The sequence below is a fragment of the Hesperophylax consimilis genome, chromosome 14, assembly GCF_061612785.1.
Source record: "Hesperophylax consimilis isolate HC1 chromosome 14, BYU_Hcon_1.0, whole genome shotgun sequence".
Taxonomy (NCBI): domain Eukaryota; kingdom Metazoa; phylum Arthropoda; class Insecta; order Trichoptera; family Limnephilidae; genus Hesperophylax; species Hesperophylax consimilis.
The window spans coordinates 9786667-9811585 of NC_142849.1; the positions used below are offsets into that span (position 1 = coordinate 9786667).

General features: G+C 33.6%; 2 protein-coding genes across 12 annotated transcripts in view; one reads left to right on the forward strand and one right to left on the reverse strand.

Moving 5' to 3' along the window:
- mask (multiple ankyrin repeats single KH domain) overlaps positions 1-11486 on the reverse strand; it is a 93649-nt gene extending 82163 nt beyond the window's left edge. For 9 of the 10 annotated variants that reach the window (XM_089639493.1, XM_089639488.1, XM_089639492.1 and 6 more), the window contains exons 1-3: positions 11146-11486; positions 10212-10253; positions 6772-6913 (exon numbers count right to left, since the gene is read on the reverse strand). In XM_089639493.1, the coding sequence (XP_089495619.1) occupies positions 6772-6913; positions 10212-10253; positions 11146-11334 (373 nt within the window). In that variant the 5' untranslated portion in view covers positions 11335-11486. The remainder of the gene's footprint in view (positions 1-6771; positions 6914-10211; positions 10254-11145) is intronic. The other variant, XM_089639489.1, reaches the window with a different exon arrangement.
- A 3298-nt stretch (positions 11487-14784) lies between these two features.
- Positions 14785-24919, forward strand: part of LOC149417868 (solute carrier family 35 member F3) — a 33754-nt gene continuing 23619 nt past the window's right edge. For both annotated transcript variants that reach the window (XR_016303146.1, XM_089639494.1), the window contains exons 1-3: positions 14785-15155; positions 21489-21613; positions 22827-22991. Coding sequence is in view for 1 of the 2 variants with exons in the window: in XM_089639494.1 (XP_089495620.1) it covers positions 15017-15155; positions 21489-21613; positions 22827-22991 (429 nt within the window). In the remaining variant the exon portion in view is untranslated. The remainder of the gene's footprint in view (positions 15156-21488; positions 21614-22826; positions 22992-24919) is intronic.

Consider the following 24919-nt stretch of genomic DNA (forward strand, 5'->3'; position numbering starts at 1 on the left):
ACATTTATTTTTAAAGAGTAATCAAAAAAAAATTTCTAGAATATTTTTTAAAATATAATATAATTTTCTAAATATGAATTTCAACAGAAACAATTAATTTTATCAAATTCTAAGCTAGCATTTAGGTCAACATAAAAATTCGGATGCACCTATCATCTATCACCATCCTAGCGATAATAAAATGTAAGTTTAACCACAAACCTAGAATACATACTATGTAGGACAACTCATATTAAAAGGCCTACACTATTTCTTTGAGGTGAGTGCCATCTTCAGTCATTTAATTTTGCTGTTACATAGTACGTACATATATAATTTTTTAATACTGTTAGGCAAAACTCTTCTAGTGCATTCTATACTACTTTGATACTCTGTACAAATGACAACACAATATGTCTGAGCACATTGTATAAGAGAGCTTATTGTTCAACGTCAAGTTTTCAATGCCCAGTTGCATTACAATTATTTCTCCTGTTCAAACACTGCACGGTTGTGTCAGAAGGATGCCATTGAGGCTAAATCTTTGAAATGTTGTAAAATTGCTGACTATTGTGCCAGCTGTTTGAACATTGCTTTATGTGAAACTGTCACATGAACTAGTTTTTATAAATATTTCCATTAATAATATTATCAACAATTATTTTACAAGCAATAATTATTCGCCTGAAACACTCATCCACATTGAAAAATCTCCTGATAAAAGATACATGATGCCAATAATTAATATTTGACAAGTTCTAGTATTTCACCTAAAAATGTAGACAATTTGTCTCGACGCCATCTAGTGAGAGAGTTAGCACTTACAATGCCTTTCTCATATAAAATAAAGTTGGTTGTTTTCAGGTGAAAAAATGTAATAAGCAGTAATTGTTGAATGAAACACTAGTATACACGGTGTCCGGAAACTCGTAGTACAAGCGGGAAACTGGAGAATCTACACCACATGGGGAACCCAAAAAAACATAAAGTTTTTTGATTTGAGCATTTTCAAAAAAAAAAAAAAACCAAAAAAAAATATTTTTCGGCTATTTTAGGGTTAAAGTTTTTTCTGGTGTTTAGGGTTGAATAACAGATGTTTTAACCCTGCAGAGCAGAAATATTTTATGATTACACCGGGTTAAATGAAGGGTGATTTCAAAATAATGCTTCAAATCCGAGTTTCTTCATTTGTTTTACTTTCAAATAGTTTTAATTAGTTGGGTACTTTGATCTTCAGTAATAATTTATAAGAATTTGATTAAAAAAAAAAAAAAAAAAATCAACTTCAAACTCGATTTACTCGATAACGAAAGCTCAAATAAAAAAAAAAAATACTACAAAATCGACTCCAAATGTGATGTAGATTCACCAGTTTCCCGCTTGTACTACGAGTTTCCGGACACCCTGTATATTGAATTATTTCACGGATAAGAGATAAGCCGCCATAGCCCAGTGGTCAGAGCTGTCGACCGGAAATCGAAAGGACACGGGTTCAAGTCCCGTTGGCATCATGTATCTTTTATCAGGAGATTCTTCAATGTGGATGAGTGTTTCAGGCGAATAATTATTGCTTGTAAAATAATTGTTACCCTTTGTGCTATGCATAAAAATCTTGTCTTAAACATTAGTTTACCAAAAAAATAATAATTAATATTATCAACCATTACAAAATAACATTTGTCCCAATCTTATAACACCTGAGGACAATCTCATAATACGAAGATGAAGAAGGCAGACCTTCTTGTTACATATTCCTGCACAGCGTTATTCATGATCATTTACTTGAGGGAAATCCTGGAATGAAGGTCCCGAAGAGGATTTTAAGAATATTAATTTTGGTTTTGAATTGACCATCGTTACACTGATACCGAAAAGAGGTCAACTTTATCCTGTTTTGAATTGACCATCGTCACACTGATACCGAAAAGAGGTCAACTTTATCCTGACTCCCGAACATGGCCAACACTCTGCTGGATACAGTACCACTAATCAAATATGTAAAGAAAAACCTACAGTACAATAAATTTGCATTTTCCTAAACCAATTCTAGAAACCAAATATATCGGCAAAAAGCTATGTACAAAAAAATACTATTGATTAAGACATATACAGTAATTTTAATCTCTATATTGACAAAATGTGACACTATACAGGGTGTATCGGCACTAACCCGACAAACTTTAACCAGCTATTCCTTAGCACATTTGGAGTAAAAAATGTTATGGGCACTTTGCTGTCCGGTAGCATTTTTTTTTCAATTAAAAATAAAAAAAATTAAAATTTCCACACTACATCACTGTCATTGGCATTGCGTTTCGTGTTAAACAGCTGTTATAAGCAAGTATGTCAAAAAGCGTCTTCGCTCTTTCGCACACACTAAATAATAATAGTTAAAAATGAGACGAATGGTGCCGTGCTATTTCGTTGTGACTGAAAACGTGCGCCAATATAGGTACACACGTGCATTATTCAACGGAATTCGAATAAAATATTTGCCAGATGGGTTTTCAAACTCTGTCAAAGGATAAAACAGTGGTGACATGTGGTGAAAATATGAATAATAAATTTTTTATTAAAAAAAAACGTTACCGGACAGCAAAGTGCACATAAGATTTTTTACTCCAAATATGCTAAGGAATAGCTGGTTAAAGTTTGTCGGGTACGTGCCGATACACCCTGTATACAGGGTGCAGCAAAATAGTCGGTGAAGTTTTGAAGGGCCGGTACATCGCGTGCGGTTGAGGTGGGAACCTGGGAGGAGTTTCATTGTAACATATAATTGTACTCACAGCAGATGTGGCAGGTCTTTGATAAATAGATCAAATAATCTCTTCTAAAGCTAAAAAAGATAATGGCCAAAAAATGAAAAGAAAAAAAAAAACATATTTAAAGTATTATATTTTGTGTTGCTGCAGGAATCGAACCCTGCAACTTCCCGACATAAAATCAAATTGCAGAATAATTATGCAACAGAAGCAATATTGAATGTTATGTTAAAGTTCTGACAGAAGATCTACATTGTCATTAATGGCATACATCCTATGGCTAGGTTTGGTGATTTAACAGGGTTGCCCGAGTTCATCGGGTGAGGTGTGTTCAGAATATGCCTGCCCAACAGCTGCTTTGCATGCCAGATCGGGAGAGGATGGTTTGGGGAGGCCCTTTGACCTCTCCAACTGGTGTTCATTTGTTCATATGTCCGTCACTCCAGGATACACTGATCCCTAGATTACTACCCACCCCTCATATCTTTTACATTCCCAGAACTTTCTCTTCTTCTTTTCCTTAACAAAAAAACCTAGGTCTAGGCCCTAAAGGAAATTATTTTCCTGTGTGGTGTAATGTAAAAAAAAAATCTGTGTTCATATTGAGAATGTTCATAAATTTTGGACTTTGATCAAGATTGTTTTAAAACTGTACAGAATATAAAATGCATAGTAAAGGTAAGAATTCTTGAATGTGTAGTCCAATGGATTGATTCTCATAAAAATACATTTTTTTATGAGAAACCACACAACTACTCCCAACCGTTTTTGGAGCCAGTGATACAATGGCATCCCCAATTAGGGAAGGTTATGGGGCTCAAGGTCGTGGGGAGGGGAATGAAATGGGGAAGAAGAAGATGGGGAAATACCTGGTTATTCAGATCTGGTCAAGATCTGAAAAGCCATTTAAAGTTACGTTTTTGCAAGCAACGTTTCGATTCTGAATGGTGGTCTTACACCAGGGCGATACTGAGAGTATTCACAAGTCACAAATATACTACATATTATTTTAAATGAGTAAATTGTGAAATAACACAAATTGATCAAATAAAATTTACTTGCGAATGCCGGGATTCAAATCCGCGACCTCCGACTTGCTAGTAGAGAAGCCTTACCTCTCGACCATGGAGGCCGTCAAACATAGATTTTTCAACATAGATTTCACCGAGTTAAAACAAATAAAGGACGTGTTGTTTTGGAGAATTTGAACAATTCATAAAATTTCAACATTCGTTTTCAGGTTCTGTGGAAGTCCTATTCAAGTTCTGTTTTCACATCATTATAGGCTATGAACTATGAACAGAACTGAAATAAAAACAGAACTTGAAAATGAACGTTGATGAATTGTTCAAATTCTCCGAAACAACCCGTCCTAAGTCAAGGAATAATTAATAATATTAAGTACCTTGCAAATATGCAACAGCAGCTATCAAAAGCTACCTTTGCTTAGCTAAATGAATTACACCTGTCAGGCAAGAAGCATGCTACGGTTCTATCTGACTTTACAAAATGTCAATCATTGTGTGAATCATGTGGGCAACTAGAAATTTTTTCAGCTCGCAATAAGGTAAAAAAAAATTATATCACCAGCATAAAAAGATGTATGTATAAATTTAATAGGCTCCTGAGCATCGATTCAAGTGCCGACTGTGCAGTAGAAAGTGGTGCACAACACAATAGTACTTTGATAATCATATCTGAATAGTAATTTCATTGAAAAAGTAACTTTGTTTGTACGAAAACACCTTTAATGATGAAATTATATTACTTTATTGTCTAAAAGTATCCGAAGAAGAGCGGCACAAGTAGATAGGATGTTGTTTCGATAGCAAATTAAAAGCAGCATTTAATTGGTTTTCAACAAAAAAATTTATAATTATGATATAGTAATGGGGTTTTACGAAACAAAATTTTCAATTCATTGTACAAATTTAAAGAACTTATTTTTTCAGGCAGCCGAAAGAGGAAATAACAAACTCATTTGTTTTGCAAAAGTAACCGCAATTTCAACAGTAGCAACGCCCCCAATTGCATACATAAGTATACAATAACAATATGTATACAATTTTAAATAAGTCTATTTTATGTTTATAATCGTAAATTTACATGTCAACATATTCGTACTTTAAATTGAATTTGGCAATCAAATCCAATTTCCTTTCAAATTCACTTCAGCAAAAAAAAATCTGTTTAATTATTTAAAAGGGGATCTTATTTATTTATGGTTATGAAGTTTAATGTAAAACTCCATTTTATGTGTATTTTTTATATGTTCAATAAAGTTATCATTCAAAATATAAAAACTGTTTATTTATAAACGCGTCCTGTTGTGTAATTATTATTACATGTGACGGCGGTTTCGCCTTCTGAAGGCATTACCGAACTGTGATGAAGCCACTTTTGCGACCATGTATTTATGTTATTTCCATACATAACATTAATACGTTTTCGGTAAAGTGGCTGCCACAGTTTGATAATCCCTTCAGAAGGCGAAACAGCTGTCACATCATTTTGAACAAACGAACATTAACATTTTTATTTATATAGATTATTGTCACCTTCCAGAGGCGGCTCTAGGGGTAAGTGGAAGGTCAATCAAAAAAAAATGATTATGAAATGTTAATACATACAGCGAATGCGTGGTGAATATTATAAAAATGCCAATGGATGTGATAAATTTGCCGGTACTCACCTATTCTAAAGCCGGTAGAACAATATTGTTTAATTTAAGATTATTTATCTAATTATTTACACACATAACTAATTTTCCTTTCAAACGTTTATAACATCAGTAACGCGAATCTCAGTCCATTGTTTATCATTTGACTTAAAAAGTAAACAATGAAAAGTACCAATACATTCATTTTATAGCACCCGCAAATCCACTTATAAATTAACTTTTCGTTTTTAACCTCTTGTAGCATAAACTAATTGTCTATTTATTTGAATACGTTTGACACGATCCAATGAATGGTTTGTGATTTCTTTCAATACAATATCCACAGAATTTGACGTTTTAAATTATTCCATGCAAATTACGTCAACCATGATAAACATAATTTCACTAATATTCAAGTTGGAGATGGCTATTGTTTATCACACAAAAACTTTCAAGTGACATTTCTCGACATCTCCCTCTACTACCTTGTCGTAGATAACTCTACCGGACCGTGGTCATGTCCGAAAACACCTTTAAAATAAATTTTGTATTATGTTAAGCATACATCAAACATGATAGTGTTTACCTCCTTTGTCTGTATAGCTAAGAGAAAGAAAGGAGATAAATTTGGGGACAAAATTTAAAGTGACCTACGCTAGGTATATAGAATGATGCTGGAACCCGCTACATATTACTGTACGAAGTACGATCTGCACAAATAAAAACTAAATTAATAATAATCGGGTAGTTTGTTAAATCCTTATTTTTCAAATTAATAATATTCGTAGCATATTTTTGGGAGGTCATTGACCAAATGACCCCCATAGAAGAGCCTTCACTGGTCACCCACTTTTTTGTTATTTCATGTTGAAGAATCAATAAAAAAATTCTGTGTTATAAATATTTCTTAAATTAATGTCGGACCCTTTGGCTTCAAAGAGGTGTACATTTTAATTCTTCTGTGGTCAACTTCTAGATTTAAATATAAAGCGTCATGTTTTCTCTTTTTAACACCGTTTAGATCATATTTTTCACCATGACAGTAAGGGATTTCTATGAGATCATATGTGCTGTTACCAAAAGCGAACAAATCACTCTGAGGTTATAGTTTAAGAATACATTCGGGGGGATTAGAATCAAAAGGGCCTTAACTAAAAGCAAAATAAACAGAGATATGCCTTCTGTGATCCTAAACCTCCGATTAGCGAGTGATAATTTAATATATTAAAATATAATTGAAATTTATCCATAGTAACATTCCAATAAGTAAAGATTTTCATTATAGCACTACAGAATACGCTCAAAGCACATACAATAAGTAATTCTGGTATTTACAGTAATATATAATATGAATGAATATCCCCTTACCCGCTGCTTCCAGTAAGGCCTCTAGGCGAGCTTGTGTCTCGGGATCGACGGTCCGTTCAGGGTCATCGTGGGACAGCTGGAACTTGGAATTGTCACCAGCGGTGCCCGTTTCCGACCCCTCTCCGTCCTCATCAAGTTCGCCCTGGCAACACAGAAACAAGATGTCAATTGCAAAGTCCAGACAACAATAAAAAACAAATTTGTCCATTGAAAGCTCCATCTGTCTTTTTTCCATGGACAAATATAAACACAATCATATTTAGGAATATAAAGAACACATAATGCTGCATATATGTTAGCAAGCCGAAGCACGAATTATGGGAAAGTAACGAACCAACCGCAAACCATCGTTTGCATTTCGTTCATTCCTTCCCACAGAGAAAAATGAGTGTGGCTAATTTATTAAAATCTTGGTAAAAATGTGATGGCACGCCATTTCCTACCAAAATATCAGTAAATTCAGAATATATCTGAACAAGAGTTCACGCAGCTGCGCTTATCCTAGTAAATATAAAGACGAAATGTGAAAATATCAGAATTTTTATTTTTTACACGTGTTCCGACATTCCCATAACATATATGTGTAACCAACAGTTTGTTAGGAAACCGGTCAATTCATTTGTTAGAGGCCTGCAGTCCCGTTTTTAACAGAAATACAAATAATTTAACCAGGTTTTTGAATTAGCACTATTTTTTATCAGTAAGTTTTCTCCGTGCATGATTCGTGATATAACTCGCGCTTCGGCTCGCAAGTGTATGCACAGCATTAGACACAAATAAAAGTAACCCTTCGGTCTTCCCATAGATATGTTGCTCTCCGTATATCAGATATTCTAATGAAACCAGGCTAAAGATTAACCAAATGGATATTTGTATTGCCTTAGTTCATAAATCTTAGTACATCTTTCTATTGCACTTGTGTAGAATACACACTTGCTCTAGATTAATCAATTGGATCATTATTATTATTATATATTATCAGATTCACCAAAACAATCTTATAAATGCTTCAGTAATATTAACTTAACGGACCTTTCTATAACATACTGCAGAAAAAAAAGTATTGAAAACTAAGGGTTAAACGTGATTGACACAATATGCTGGAAATAAATCAATAAGATCAAGATCAGTATAGTGTACTATTGACATTGTGTGAGAAATAATAAAAAATGCATCAGTAATGAATGCAATTATCTGTGTGTATACTAATAACATGTGAACAAACAATCTGATGTCACTTTATCTGCTGAATGAAAACACAATCTTTGTGATAAATTATTACCTACATTATTAATTTGGCCTCAGACAGAATGATAAGAATAAAAACATTGTAAGACTAGCAACTGCTAACTGTTGTATTTTCATAACAAAAGGTTTTTTTTCGTACCGAGCACATTATCAAACCGTAAAAATTGAACAGTTTCACTAAACTTGTTAAATCTGACGCAATGTACTTACACAAACTCTCCAAGAGATTAGTTTTGTAACCGTTTCAAAGAAAACTGATTGAAAGGCGTTTCCAGAAATCAATTTTATTAGCTAAAACATTGTATAGTAAATTCGCCATCAGTAAAAGTAACTTGCCAAACAGCAGTGAAATTTTTGTTTTTATGTCTTCGTGAAAAGTTGTCCAAATTTTATAAATAGTTCAGTTATAAGCAGTAGTTTCGCAATGTGAATAGTTACAGACAGTGTTGAATATAGTATGAGAAAGACAGAAAGATAATTTATATTAATTAAGGCGTGGACATTTTAATCACAATTATTAGAAAAAAGCCTTTTTAATAAACCGGTTAGTAAACCATTAATTAACACAAAGTCAAATGAGGTCAGCATAATGGTAATACATTTTTGAAGAAACTAATAGTCTAAAATTTATTTATCAGTTACAATAGAGACAATGATAATAATATAAAGTTATGTGAAAAGAACTTAGGACGGGTTGTTTCACAGAATTTGAGCAATACATCAAATTTCAAAGTCGATTTTCAAGTTCTGTGAAGGTTCTATTCATGTTCTATTTTTATAACATTATTGGCCATTTGCTTTACAAAACTGAAATAATAACAGAAATTGGATAGAACCTTCACAGAACTTGAAAATCAGCTTTGAAATTTTATGAATTGTTCTAATTTTGTGAAACAACCTTTCCTAAAACTATTAAACAATAAATGTAAACACACACACAAGAAACAATTCACATGACTGACCTTCACTGAAATAGATTAAATTATAAATATATCCTCATTATTTAGATTGGGAATTATTACATGATGCAGGATTAATTGGAAGCAATTAAATGTATGTTAAGGTGTTTAGTGCTTTTATTTATCAAAATAGCAAAAGATTCATGTATTAAATAAGTCTTTAAGGAAAAATATATTGTTTGTGTGAAATTAACATTTGAGCTTGCTGTCAAAAGGATTACTGTGGGTAGATACTTAAGGATCTGTGTATTTTGAAAAAAAAAAACGTATGCATTAAAAGCCATATTGCTCAATTAATGATGAGGAATGAAAATAAGGTAAACTTGTCGAATTCAGCTGCATGCAAAGGCTCGTTAAAAAAACACTTGATTTTTCATTTGATGAAGACAACTATTCAAGTGGGGGGGGTTTATGTAAACATTAAAAAAATAGGTTTTTAGGGTTTAGTTTAGGTAATTTTAAAAATTTAAGCATATTTCCTAACCTTGATAAGAGAAAAAATGGAACTTTAATTCATCTTTTACCACCTCCCACCACAATTATTTATTTCATGTAGAAATTGAGTTTAAACCCAATGTTATTTATATTTTTTTTACGTATTAACCGTGCAGCGGAATTCGACAAGTTTAGTAAAAATAACACAAAACAAATTCAATTCTATCACGGGTAGGTGAAAATAAAACACTGCAAACTGTTAAAATAATATGGATCATCTTATTACATGCGAATTCAACCCACGGAAAATCAGCAATTCGGAATGATTGTTCTGTAGAAAGTAATGCTTGATTAGGAAACTTATTTTACGGTAAGGCATAACCATTAATTGCACCCACAACATTTGAAACTGTTTAATAATAAATTGTACAATTTCGATCACTATTCAAGCAGACAGGTATGTATATTTGCCAAGAGAGAACACAACAAATTGTATTGGTTAATATGCACAATGCGTTGTTAACTTGAAATAACAACACTTCAAAAGGGAGACAAGTGTTAAAACAACTGGATAGTGTGAAAAATACAATCCTCTCAATATAAGACCTGTCTGTGTCCATCAAACTGAAACAAATTTTAGTGACACAAATCAAAATTCAAATAATGACATTCCTTTAAGTGATTTATAAACAATTGAAAAAGGAACAGTGTAGACACAAACAAATATTATCAGAGCTTTTAGCTTATTAGGAGAGACATTAGCTTAGGACTGAATGAAAGGAAATCCTCGAGACTTACCAACAGGTCTGGCCTGCTAAGGCACAAACAAGCCAGCAAGATCTACAAACATCAGAATAAACATTAGAATCTTGTCAATTAGACGATACAGTGTGCCCTATGGTTATATTATATTAGTATCTTCCCCTGTGACTGTGCTGTTAGTTCAATAGTTCAATGCAAGTTAAAGATCGTCTTGGCAAATATACAAGTCTCTAACTTTTACTACATGTAAAACTTGAGTGTTAGAAAAACGTGATTCATCGCCTGTACAAATAAACAAGTGCATAGAAACAGAAACCCCGAGAATTGGGATGCAAGGACATCCTATATCACCTGCATAAGAAATGAAAACACCAAGTTCGATAGTGTGCTGCTCTTTGTTCGAAATATTCTCGTGGTTCTCTGGCGCGTTGGTCACATTACTAAAGTGACAGCTTGTCACTAATGAAGGAAATTATGTGTTTAAATACTTTCATCCGACTTCGCGCTAGGTACGCTGTCATACGTTTCTTTCTACTCACGCCGAATTGTTCACCGACTTATATAATGTGTGCATTAAGAATGCATTTCTGTGACTTATTTGCCCGATACAAGGGTCAGCACTTTCCACCAGTAACATTATCATCGGGAATTGTGCCATCATTCCTTATTCTCGGCGGCGGCGGCACCGACCGTGTTATTCTGCCAAAAACCGAATAATGTGATTACGACGTTGAAGTGCTATCTAAGTATTTGAGGGCATGAGATAATAAAATTGTCTTTATTCAGCCATAATTAGCCACACGCTACACTGTGCTATGAAAGTATTTATATTTTACCAGGTAAAAATAGTTACGTTGCAAGAAAAGTATTCACAGGACAGACAACATGTACGCAAGATGTCTCTCACTTCGCGGTACCAATATTTTCGATAATTGTTAGTGGCTATATCCATTATACTAACAAGATTTACCTCAGAAACGGAATCTTCCTCACTTTCCGACGAATCCGTCATGAATCTGGGCTGCAATTCTGCAAAAGTTTCCGTTTCGGACTTGGCCGGACTCGACGTATAACTTTGGGGAGTCGACGATTTAACTACATCAAGTTGCACATTCACCTTATCACGATTTTGATTTTCAGATTGTCCAACATTCTGCATTTTTCAACCTAAGATAACTACAAAAAATCCTTAGGGTATAGATTATACTATTTCACAATAACACCACTATAATATATTCGGTTAAACAAATCATTCTCCGTCATTTAACCAGGTTGATGCCCGCCATGTCTACCACAATGTCCACTATGGCGAGTTCCCGGATGCTTCAAGTGGGCTACGAACAAATTTACCCTGGTGGTAGATTCTCGAACTTAAAAGCGATTGTACTGCATTCTAGTGATAATTTTTTGTGGCTAAAATATTTAGGTATTGAGTGCGTAAAAATGCGCAATTTCAAACGAGGACGGAAAAAAGTAGGTACTTTCTATTAAATTCTTATCATTAACATTTTTGTCTATTAAAAGTGTAAATAAAGATTTTTCACTGTGGTCGACTGTTATATTATTTTTTTGTTTTAGTTTTTGTCAGTAAAATGCAGAAAAAAAAATATTTTTTAGAATTTTGTGCAATGTTGAAATAAAATCATACATAATCGTAGAAGGAACCAAACTTCAAACGTCTGCAATCATTTTAGCACAAGTTTTATGATTTTTCAGAAAGATTATTTCACACATTTGTTTGGTGAATAAATATTAGAATTTTGTGTCGCGGTATGTATGGTATATTGTATACTATCATACATATCACGAAATGAATGTAGGCGGGGTGCTTATCATCAGCGCCTGGCGCGAATATTTTTATGATTTGTATGTTTCTGTACCGCCGTTTTCACGAAAAATAATCTCAAGAGCGATGTGTCGGGTGTTAGGTATCATCAGGACCAATCAGGACCATATCAGGACCTTAGCGCTTTGGCAAGTAGGCGCCCGGAGAATATTGCTCTAGTTGTGCGCGCTTAGAGCCGCCCTGTGCTTATCATTAAACTTTTCAAAATGTTGTATAGATTTAAAAATCATTTTTTTTGTTGATGTATACATAAACGTTCGATATTGATTTCGAATATGGGCACACATATACAGTGGCGTAACTAGGTAACCAAGGGCCCTGGGGCAAATTAAAAAATGGGGCCCCACTGCTATGTAAACTGATTAGGTATTATCAAATAAAAATATGAAATGTGGTTCCTCCAAACCCTCCGCTCTTATGTGTGTCATGCAAACATCATCCACGTTCACATGTTCGGCGGCGGAGGTATCTCCAACTGCAATAATTGTCTAATCTTCTTCAGTAGGCTTCTCAACCAACACTGCAGTTACCACATTATTTGAGTCACTATCAATAGAAATATTTTGGCCAGATGTACTTGCAAATCTTGTCAATTTTGGGCAATTTTTGTTTACTATCTTCTCTTTCTTGGCGTTGTTTGCGTTTAAATGCACCACTGGGTTTCTTCTTTTTATCTATATTTTAATACGCTACAAGTGTCGTTGGGGAATGAGGCACATATAACTATCCGTCAAATTGACAACACTGCCAACCTACAGAAAGAATTTAGGGGAATTCCCTAGGCATAACTTTTGAATTTCTCTTTACTGAGTTGTCATGATTAAAGTGGAGTTGCAAGTTGCAACCTGTCATATTTATTTTGAATTTGAAAATTGGAGAAATTTCCAAAAGTTCAGTTCGATCGAGATTTCTGGTAAGGATTCGAGGGCCCCCTGAGCTTGAGGGCCCCGGGGCACTGCCCCACGTAGCCCCTATGTAGCTACGCCACTGCACATATATGCCTATACGTGTGTAATATACTCGTAATACCGGCCTCTGTGGTTGAGGGTTAGGCTCTTGACTAGCAAGCCGAAGGTCGCGGGTTCAAATCCCGGACGCAATATTAAGTAAATTTTATTTCTTTAATTTATATTATTTCACAATTTATTAATTTGAAATTATATTTTGTTTACTCGCGGCACGTTCCAGAGTGGAATATGCTCTCAGTATCGCCCTGGCGTTAGACCACCATTCAGAATTGAAATGTTGATTTAAATTTGGTTTAGCCGTGTTTGGTGACCTGATCTGAATAGCCAGGTGCCCCCCACCTTCCTCTTCCCCAAATCCTTCCCCTCCCCAATACCTTCACCCCCTCAATATACCCGACATGGGGATGACACGGACTCATTTGATTCAGACGGTTGGGAGCAGTTGGGACTCTTATGCGATACTCACACAAAAAATATAAAAAAGTAATACCTTTCGCGGGAAGATGTATCAAGACGATATTACTATGGTAGTAACGTATGACAAAATTAGAGTTAATTTTTTTTCATTCATATTCTTATTTTTTGATGGTCTCTCTTTTCTATAACCAAAAATCTTTCTACTATTACAAGTACAAATGTTATACATGTGGTAAGTATAAAATTATCTCAACCAACAATCGTCGTGCTTGGTTAATTTTTATTTTCCACTATCTGTACCCCACCACACGTTGCTGTGGATATGTCTGTCTGTGCAGATAGAGAAACAATAGCGCGTCTTGCTTTAATGTCCAACATATGGCACTGTTTAAAAAACATTACTTAAACAGACAATTCATCAAATTTAAACGTTCGTCTTCGGGTTCTGTGAAAGTCTTATTCAAGTTTTATTATTATATCATAGGCTAGTTGGTTGATAAAACTTGAAAAAATCTTTCTTAGAAAGAACTTAAAAATTAACTTTGAAATTTGAAGAATTGTTAAAATTTTCTGAAACAATCCATCCTTAGTCAAAAATAAAAATAAGTTTTTTATAAATCCCAACGTTTTAATATACTTTTCATGTAAAACAACATAGAATTTATTTTATGGACAAAAAAAATCTTTTATGGAAAAATATTTTGTATGGGGAAAAAACATCGGAATATCATCGTAAAAGTTATTTGTCTGTTTGTTACCTTTCGACACCCTGTATAGTGGACGGTTTCCTGTATTTCTATGTTTACTAATCCCAGAAGAGACCGTACGTGACGTCATCGTTCCAGAATCGCCTCTCTTTTTCCTTTTGATATGCGAGAAGGAAAAAATGACATAAGCACAACCTTTCTCTGCGACTACTATTTATGGTTCCTCTCCAATCTTTTCGCCACGCGATAGGTATAAACATAATTAAACCATGGTAAAAAATAAAAAATGAGATTTTGACTCTTTTTGACTGTCATACCTACCTACGTTTTCTTTATGAGCTGAAAAATATAATACTTTTATGGTAAGAATAATAATTTTTTGCGTTCAAAATTATGTAGTTTTAACGACAAATGGACAATTTCATTAAAGAGAGTGGCGAATACATAAGATATTAGGCATCCGGTATATGAAAGATCGCGAAATTCTAGGAGTATACATAACAGGTGTGCATCAGGTGTGGTTTTTCCCAAGTGAGTTGTTATTTTCGCAAACGTAAAATCGATTCTCTTTTATGGTCGATCAACCACTTTTGCCCCTCCCTACCTCAACATAGAAACCATGTCTATGGCCATGTAAAGTAAGTCATAGAAATTTGCAAAAGCAAAACGACTTTTGTGACAGATGACATTTTTTCATCGGATAATGTCCTATTTTACTGAAAAAATGTTTTTAGTGCGTTTAAATGATTAGCTAATCGCTAATATTTCAAAATCGATATGTTCTCGTTCTCGATAATGTTGTTATTTGAGCGTTGACACTTTATCTCGATGCATTCATTAATACTGTTAACGCACTTGCATTATGATTCTTTTTCTTGTGGTTGAATATTTATTTACTTAAAAATGACTCGAGATGGGGATATTCCAACTATATTCAATCCAAAGCGCGTAAGGGCTCCTTCGGTGGTTGTCACTAGCGATTCCGATGGCAGAATTAATGGGCCCTTCGCCAATATTGCTCAAATACATCATGCAGATTCAGGTGAATAATGATTGAAATACAAAACATTAGTAATTTATATAACAGCATTTTGATGTCAATCATTTTATTTTGTTGTCATAATATTTTCATCTCCTTTTAAATTTTGATTGGATGTTATAATATGTTATCTACATTAAAAAATATATTTATACAATCTAAAATAGGAGTTAATTGTGGAAAGATTAGCAATTTTTTATCTGTCGTTAGTTTTTTATGAATTGTAGTTGTCACTGGTACATTAAGAATTGAATAATTTGTATTGTATTAGCCTTGAAAAGGCCTCAGACATTGACCTAAGATTTTCAAGGCTACACACAAGGTTATTTTTATTTAACCCCTCTACTTGATCAGGGTTCTCTTAATCTTTTTTATTATATGTAGTCCAAGTGATCAAAATAATTTAATCGATTTTCGAAACTGAATTTTTCAATTTTTAAGATTAGCTCTTATAATTTTTAGATTATTAAATACCTGACCTAATTTATATTTTATAAATTTCAACTATTTCAGTGATTAATCTAATGGGTTTTACTATTGTTCTTTTGTGAATTAAAATTTTAATCATACCCAATAAGTAAAGTTGCCGAATTCCGCCACATGCATAATACACTTTTTTTAAATAACACTGTTTCAACTTAATTACTACAAGAAACGACTATTTATGTCGGGGGAGATGGTAAAAGACGTTATTACAATTTCAATTTCTCAATAAATATTCAAAATTCAAGTTATCGGAATGGACTGTAATTTTGAATGAGAAAATAAGATTAAACATTCGCGTTTCTCACAAGGAATATAGGAGTGGGAAAGGATACCTTTACCTTGTGAATGTTGCTTCAATTGGAAGTTCTGATGTTGGTCTTGAATGTTCTGTAGATATATAGTTAATAGATGTTCATCTAGTATTGTTTCACAACTTGAACGGTTTTTGTATCACTCACGATAATATAGAAAATTTATTCAATGTATAATGATTGGGGCTGGTATGTAATGTTTTACGATAATTATTACGAGGGAGCGACGAATATGCAATGATATGCAACGATAAAAATAACATAAAAAACAAATGACACATACTTTTGGCTTCTATTTTTTCAAATCTTCTAACTTGCTTTTTTCGAAAGTAACACTTTTAGGAAATGGAACAAAAACAAGGGAGAGGACAATTTAGGTAGGAACCGGATTGTTGGGATAACCATAAAAGTATTTAAATATTAAACACTCCGATATTTTCATTTTTCAACAACAATAACAGCTTGTGAGTTATAAAAATCTTCGCTCATGTAAAATGTTGTTATTAATGTTGTTTGTTTTTGGGGTGTTATGCCGTGTTGCGCTAACTCCTTCTTTAGCCGACGTTTCGGACAGCGTTGCAGTGTCCATCATCAGGGCAGATCTGGTAGATCCGAAGATGTGAAAGAAGATGTGACGCTGTCCGAAACGTCGGCTAAAGAAGGAGTTAGCGCAACACGGCATAACACCCCAAAAACAAACAACAAAAATGCTTTTGGCCGTGAGAATCTAAAAACTTACCTGTTGTTATTAACATTTTTTTATGTGCAATTTTCCATATTAACCTGGCGTGAATGAGGTGAGAAATTATACATCAGCTCTGAAGCGGGTAGGAGATACACGATACTTTGATGCCGAATTTTTGATTCTATAATTTTGGATTAAGTAAAATTGAGTAAATAAAATACTACTTGTAAGATTTAGAAGCGTTTATATTTTCTTTTTTATTTTTGGTATTTTAACATTTCCAACAAATTCTAACAAAATTACTACTTCTTTGGTTATAGTATATTCTAATTATAAATAGAAATATTAAAATAAATGAAAGAATACTATAAATAACTATAACTATAAAAATACTTCAAAAATGCAACACCGACTATGAGGTTGGGTGTGACATACCCCAGTTACCTTTGCGCACGTGTCTCCCGCCGGTGCGACGCTAAACACAACACTGCGCCTCACCCCCCACTCACTCCTTCAGCTACTTTGACGACTTTAACTTCTTGCGTATGACATTCCTCACTCAGGTTGGGTGAAAAATGGTTCTAAGACAAATCAGAACAGCGACAAATCACAACACTTTTGAAAAGTGATGAATAAAAAACTAAACCCAAATCCTACCCTAACCTAACGTAGTTAACCCCCCGAGACCACGACAAATAATATCATGTCATAAAATATTCCCGCTTGGCATTCAATTTATAATAGATTCTCTGTTTTTTAATGCGTATATGTAAAATAAAACACTGTTTTTGAAAGCAGATGGAAGACTCTTTCAGATTTTACTATAACAATCGTCATATGCAATTAAAAATACTAAAATTTTGTCGCAAACATAAACATAAACATAGATGAAATTTTTAGAGTCGCTTCGATGGTTTTTATCATGTAAACTGTGATTACCACTTTACACGAAACTAAAAAATGTATCTAATAAGACAATTAGACAAAGGTAATTGTCACTTCACTAATTATAAAAGTTATTGTAACTTTTAAAATTAACTTTGATAAATATTTTTTCCTTAATTTATATCAAATGTTTCAGAAGCGTCTATGGTAAACTTTCAAATGCGAATACAATATCTGGTGTTCTCTCTAACACTGTTTATATCATATGTGAATCCACAAAAATCATACACAAATTAAAACAAAATGAAATTCTGCATACGGTGATATTTTTGAAACCTTCAAATGTCTTTTATTTTAATAAGAAATAATTTAAAAAATGTTTAAAATTTTTTCAAACAACGTTAAGTTCATATGTTTTTTTTTGTATTATTTTAAATTTTTTATTTTAATTTGAAACCGCACAAGAGTCCCAACTGCTCCCAACCGTCTGGAGTCAGTGAGACTACGGCATCTCCAATTGGGGTATGTTGTGAGGCTGAAGGTAGTGGGGAGGGGAAGGAGATGTGAAAGAGGAAGTTGGGGAAGTAATTGTTGACTGTTACGAGGTCGTTTTACTGATATACCCTGCCAAAGACCGGTCGGTGGCCGAGTTGACATCGCAATTGGGTCCCACTCAGGCGTAGTGTGTTCAATTCCTCGGCTGGCTAAATCCTCCATCACAACTCAAGCAACATTTTCAGCTTATTATTTTAGCTTATTATTTTAGCTTACTGTGGTGGTAGTAGGAGATTTTCAAATATTGTCAGGTTATTCGTAAGCCGGGAATGTTTGTTTTTCTTTAAAAAAAAAAAATAAATAAATTTAAAAAAAATAATTTTGTCAACACAATTTCTGAATACATGAATGGGTCTGAAAAAATAGTTGAGAATTATGATAGTGATGCACAACTTTTGGGGCCGCTTTGCCTATTTTACAAGCGGATTTGTTTTCGTTGAGGGGGAGGGGGTTGACAGCGAAATTCAAGAGTTAAGGTTTCTGTTGAATTTTGTGCTATTCAAACTGGTTCAAATTAAGTTGCATTTAGGAAATGCTGTATAAATTAACTAAAACTCTAAAAAATGTTTTCAGCCAGGGTTTTCAAGAATTACCCCAAACAGTTAGATTTTTCTCTATAGCCAAGTGGTCCGTATGAAATTGACATGCGGGCTGCTAGAATGGGATTGCAGGTTGTGCATCACTGGTTTGTGACAGTTAAATTTTTACATTCGAAAACCAAAACAATCCCGCAAGGTAGTTATTTATGACAAGTGCTATTTTACAAGCGGTAGGAACAGTACGCACAAGATAGAGATAATAAGATATACAATTTAGTGATACTTCTCATGGAAACCTTGAACCAGGTGATGATAGTTATAATGCATTGATTGTTTTGAAGAAGAAATTGGGAAGCATGAAAGCGAAATCTTTAAAACAATCATTGATAATAAATTTGAGTAATATAAGAGTATTTTCTAATTTATTTTTTAACATGATACCTACTTGTATTTTGAAAATATACTGTACTGTTGTGAATATATTGATAGTAGAGATAGATCGCTGTCCTAGTTCTTGTATGTTCAATAGACCTTTTTTTGCAAAACTGAGTTATGAATGCCAATAATGTTCATTAGCCTATTGCGCATTAATGAAGCTCAAAAAAAACATATTTTTTGGTTTTTAAGTGACATTTTAAGCATTTTTCGAGTGCCAATATCTACTCACGGAATAATGTTTCAGTTCTTATTTGTTCAATCTCCTGGATATTGAACATTCAAACACTCAAAGTTATGAATACAATATTTTTAAAAAGTTCATAGATATTTGTTCAACATCCCGCCGAACGTTGAGGTCTTGAATGTTCAATCTCCACTGTCAACCAATCAGGAGCCGGCTAGTTAAAATGAGCGGCCATGTTGATTTTTAGTTGTTTTCACTTCCACTAAAAATACGTTTAATTGCGAATATATACTCTTATTGAACTAAAAAATGACTTCACCGACTCCAGAATCAATAAACCTTAGAACAGTAGCTCAAATAGAAAGGTAAGTCTTAAAATTATGTCATTTATAGGCTTTTTCACCATATTTTACATGTACTTCTTGAATTTGCTAAGCAAATATACAGGATGCTTCATTTATTATTTATTTATTCAATTATTTATTTACAAACTTAGGACTTTTACCTAAAATTAGTATTAATAAATTATATTAGTGCATTAAAACTTATTTTTATTCAAGAAATACAACAAAAGAGCCAGAACATGGAAATGTGCAAAAAGTCGACTGTCCTCATAGTCTGATTGAAAGACATCTACGACACATATTTAGTCCGTTATCACTGCTGAGATCGCTGATGAAAACGAAGTCCAAATATTTCAATTTTGAATTCATTCAATTAAAAGTTTCTGATTTTTTGTTTTTTTTAGTCACATAAAAAACAATAAACATATTCTTATGTAGGAACTACAATAAAACCAACTAGGCAAACAACTAACAACAATAAATGTAATGTTAAATAGCGCACACCCATAACCCAAATCGCGGGATATTATAATTTTAGGATTTTAAGAGCTGAAAGTATTTAAAAAAATAATATTTTACTCACGATAATCAACATAAATAATAAGCTCACGGCAAATAAGACCTTTCGAAAGAAAAAAAAAATCTTTCTTAAGTAAGTAAACTTTAAAAATTACATTTATCAAATGTAGGTAACGAAACAATAAAAATAAAACAAATTTTCAACTGAAAATTGAACTTCAATAGTTTTACGCACGGGATTTTTTTTATGGAATACCGCACACAGTCTCAACTGCTCCCAACCATCTGGAGCCAGTGAGACTATGGAATCCCCAATTGGGGTATATTAGTATATTGTGAGGCCGAAGGTAGTGTGGAGGGGAAGGAGATGGAGAGGAGAAAGAGAGGAAGGAGGATGAAGGAGAAGAGAGATGGTATGTGAGTATCTATTTAGATCTGATCACCAAACACGGCTAAAGCCATTTCAATTCTTATGGTGGTCTTTACACCAAATCTTCCTCTCTGGAACATGCCGCAAATAGACTATATGTTATTTTAAATGAATAATTTGTGAAAATAACATAAATGAGTCAAATAAAATTTACTTGCGCACGCCGGGATTTGAATCTGCGACCTCCGGATTTCTAGTCAAGAGTACCCCTAGACCACGGAGGCCGTAATACGTACGATGTAAGAATATTTCACATCACGCATTCACCGACAACCGATAGCAGTATATTAGCGGTAGGTACCTTTGTACTTGTGCATTGTTTTCAAACTTCCAAAATATCGGATGATTTATATAGAGCTGTTTTTGTGAAAAATCAACTCAAGGACTCTGTTTGTATATTTTAAAGTAATACTTTTAAGTCAACTACTAACTAAGATAAAAGTAAAGTGTTTGAAATCTGAAAATCACCCTGTATATGCAATTTACCATTAATTGGCTAATTGAACAAAAAATACCTCAAACTTTTGGGAGCCGAATTATTCAATCTCCAGACGATATGTTCAATATCCAAAATAATCATTCATCATTTTTATAGCTTCAATCTTCGAAAAATGATCTTTAATGATTTCCTGTTACACATATGTATTAAACGAAATGACCAAAATCGAGAATGTTTTAGAATTTGCCTGTAAAAACAAAAAAAAACGTCTCCTGTTAAATTTGCTAAATGGTCTATAGAACATACAAGAACTAAGGCAGCGAGATAGGTAAGTATATACGACTTTTAAAAAACCCGTTTTGGATGTAAAGATTAATGGTTATAAGGAGCAAATTTAATGGGTCCCTTGTGCTCGTTATAACCAAGTTTGACTGTATATTTAATTCTTAACTTCTGATGAATAATGTTTTCCCAGGTACAGGTTAGCATAATTATAATGTTGTATTTTTCTATTTCAATAGTTGTCAGTAGTCAACATGACCCCAGTGAGTTGCAAACTGATGTTCCGGAGTTGGCCGGGGCAAATGGTATCGGACACCAGTTTCTGCTCTGTCGGAAATCTTGCTGCTCAGAGCTTGCTCAAAAGGTACCGTATTATTCTTCATTATGAATTTGCTTAAAATTCCTACTCAATATTTACAGGCAACCGCATTGTCACTTTTAAAACTTGGAAAATAAAATCTGCTTACAAATTACTTAACCTTTTAACAGTGGCGCCCGAATTGCAATCATTTGCTTATTCCTTTGCTTATTATTTGCTTATGATCATTTGAGAGTTACGATCATTTGATTACAATCATATGATTACAATCATTTTGTATATGATAATTTTGTATACAATCATTTTGGTTACAATCATTTTGTATACAATCATTTTGGTTACAATCAGTTTACATATAACCATGAATGTTAATTATATTAAATTAAACAATAAACAACAGAGTAAATGACAAACATGGTAAAAAGTAGAAAATAAATATATTTTGTTTGTTTTTGAATCTTTATTTAGATGTACGCAAATTTTTTCATACATCTAGTAGGAAAATATAAAAAATACAAAAATTAACAATTACATTTTAAGAGAAAAAGATAAATACACAAAATTATATTATATAAGATATCTAGGTGACTAAAATAATATTGGTGAGTATGTTCAACAATCAAAAATTATTTTTTACATATAAAGCACATGTCCTACGAAAAGTGCTAAGGCTTGTGGCTTCCTTTATGACATTTGGTAGGTTATTATAAAGTTTTTGCCCTTTATAAAACGTGCTGTTTTGTGTGCATGAAAGTTTAGTTTTGGGAAGCCTAAAATCTCTGCGTCTTCTCGTAGGATTATTATTATTATCTCGATGTATTTGAAATGGGTACTATTTTCCTTGGATATCTTGTTAAATTATACACAATACTTTAACTCATTTTTAAGCTGAATTTACATTAATTATATGTTTATTTTTGCATTCCTTCTCCAATATTTAACCCGTAGGGGGCGGCAAGAATCTTGGTAAAGCCAACATGTAGACAAAACCAAAGTGACATGTTTACGTTTGTCTTTTACTAACCCACTAAAGGTCATATCCAAAGGTAAAATTAATTTGTAAGGTCGACACTTCAATTGCAGTGCTTCATACCGTGCGTGGCCACCATTCTGTAACGTTGCAAATGCAGGGCTCCGTCCCCTTGGGGTTAATGCTCCGTGACTGCTTCTCAATATTATTTGTTGTCTGTCTCCAGACATATCTCATGTGTTATTTAAATATTTATCAGTGTAAATCCAACCTCTGAATTCATTTCAGATGTACTTTGGCATATGTGTGACTGTTTTGCTAACTGCCTCATGGGTGGGCTCTACGCACTGTATTAAATATTTATACTTGCGGCTGATAACATCGCGAAGTCTGGGAATTCCTGAGAACAAAAATCAATCAGTCTACAACAGCAATATGCACGCTATGCACTATGTAAGTAATTTTTTTTTTATTTAGACATGTTTTTTTTTGTTATGATCAGACAGGACTTCCATTTACCCGGAACCAATGGAATTATTCCATCCCTATTTTGTGTGGAATGTTTTAATCCCCAGACCTCTGTCATATTGTCAGAAGGTCAGAGTGTTTCCGCTTTGCAATAAAATCCAAATAAATGGCATAGTTCTGAATGTATTCGAAAACTAAAACTGTTTTTGAAATGCGATGAAATATGCCTTTAAAAATTATTATTAGAAAAAAACCTAAGTTATGAAATATATATTTTTTTAATGCAATCGTAAAAGTTTTAAAAATGGTTCACTTCATCTAAACAACTATCATAACTAAAAATACTGAAAATGAAAACATTTTTTCAGACAAATTTGTTATAAATATTATTGTCACCTATTTTTTTGTTCATTTAATATAAAAATAATTTAAAAAAAAAAAAAATCATTTTGTAAAAACAAAGTTTTTTTACTATAATATGTCTATTTTTGTTAATAAATAATTACAAAATTTATGTAAATATATATGTATGTACTTATATTTTTTTTTTAGAGCCAGGGACTGGCTCTTAATTGCTGTCAAATTTTAAAACATAGTTTTTTTTTGGCTGTGGATTGAACCTTCCTCCCAGAGACTGTCAACCTCGCTAACAACTGTGCCAAATCTCGATTTGGTAGGACCGAAATTTGTTTCATATATTAACTGCTGTAATCAGTGGCGGCTTGTACTCGCAAAAATGGGTGGCGCGCTAAAAATATTGCCAGTCTATCCGTGCGTCAGGTCAGGTAAACTTTCAGCGGTGAAGGACACTAGCAAATAGAAATTTTTAAGTTTATACATACCTGCTGGGATCATATGATATAAGTATGCGAACTGGAAACTAAAGTGGCGCAATCTCACCGAAGAGTTTGAGGCATTGGCGAGTGCCGTTCACATTTCGGAGAAATTTCAATACTATGGTTAGCATCCACGCTCTGCGCGTATAGATGATTGATGATCCCGGGTGACGTTTCTCGATGAGCGATATAGATTACGCTCACTCCACGTGGCTAAAATAAATTTTGTTTTTTTGTATCACGTGTCGTGACAAACGAAAATTTGATCCGGTTGAATTTAACTTAATTCTTATGATATTCTTAGAGTAACAATAGTATTACTCTTGAATTAAAATTTTCACATCCAAAAGTATTTTTGTTATTTGTTTTTTGGGGTGTTATGCCATGTTGCGCTAACTCCTTCTTTCGGATAACGTTACAGTGTCCATCATCAGGGCAGATGTGTAATTGACAGTGGTGAAATGTGTGCTTAACACGTTCCCGGATGAGCATGCTATAGCATTCGCATTGGATAGTTTAATTATGTCGCGGATGCTATAGCATTCGAAGTTTATTGAGTTTTTTTGTCAGATATGCTTGAGCAGTTGCTTTATCCTTATAAAATATAGGTAGTCTATTTCTTACTGTCACTGCTGACACAACCACAGATCGCTTACTGTCACATGAGACCTTTTCTGCACACAAAGATAAAACAGTGTTTACCCCTTCCCCTACAGCTCGCCCGGCGTACCCCGCGTGGTGGCGTATGCTATAGCATGCGTCAAATGTATTGAGATACGTCTGCTAGAGCATTCGCGTCGCTCTTGATGGTGTTGGTTGGTACGTATCATGACGGAAATGCTAGAGCAATCGCAAAAATCTAATACAAAAAAATAGTGCCAAAGTAGGGTGTCTCACTGCCCGTGAACGTGTTAAGTACGTCTGTGCGATACCGTGTGTAATTTTGGAAATGCGTTGCTCCAACGCTCCTTAGAAATAGCCGCCATTACGTTGTGTATGCATGATTGCCACTAAAAGTTTATAGAATGCAGTGCAATCGACAATGTGTCTATTTTTAGCTCGATTGAATGTTGGCAT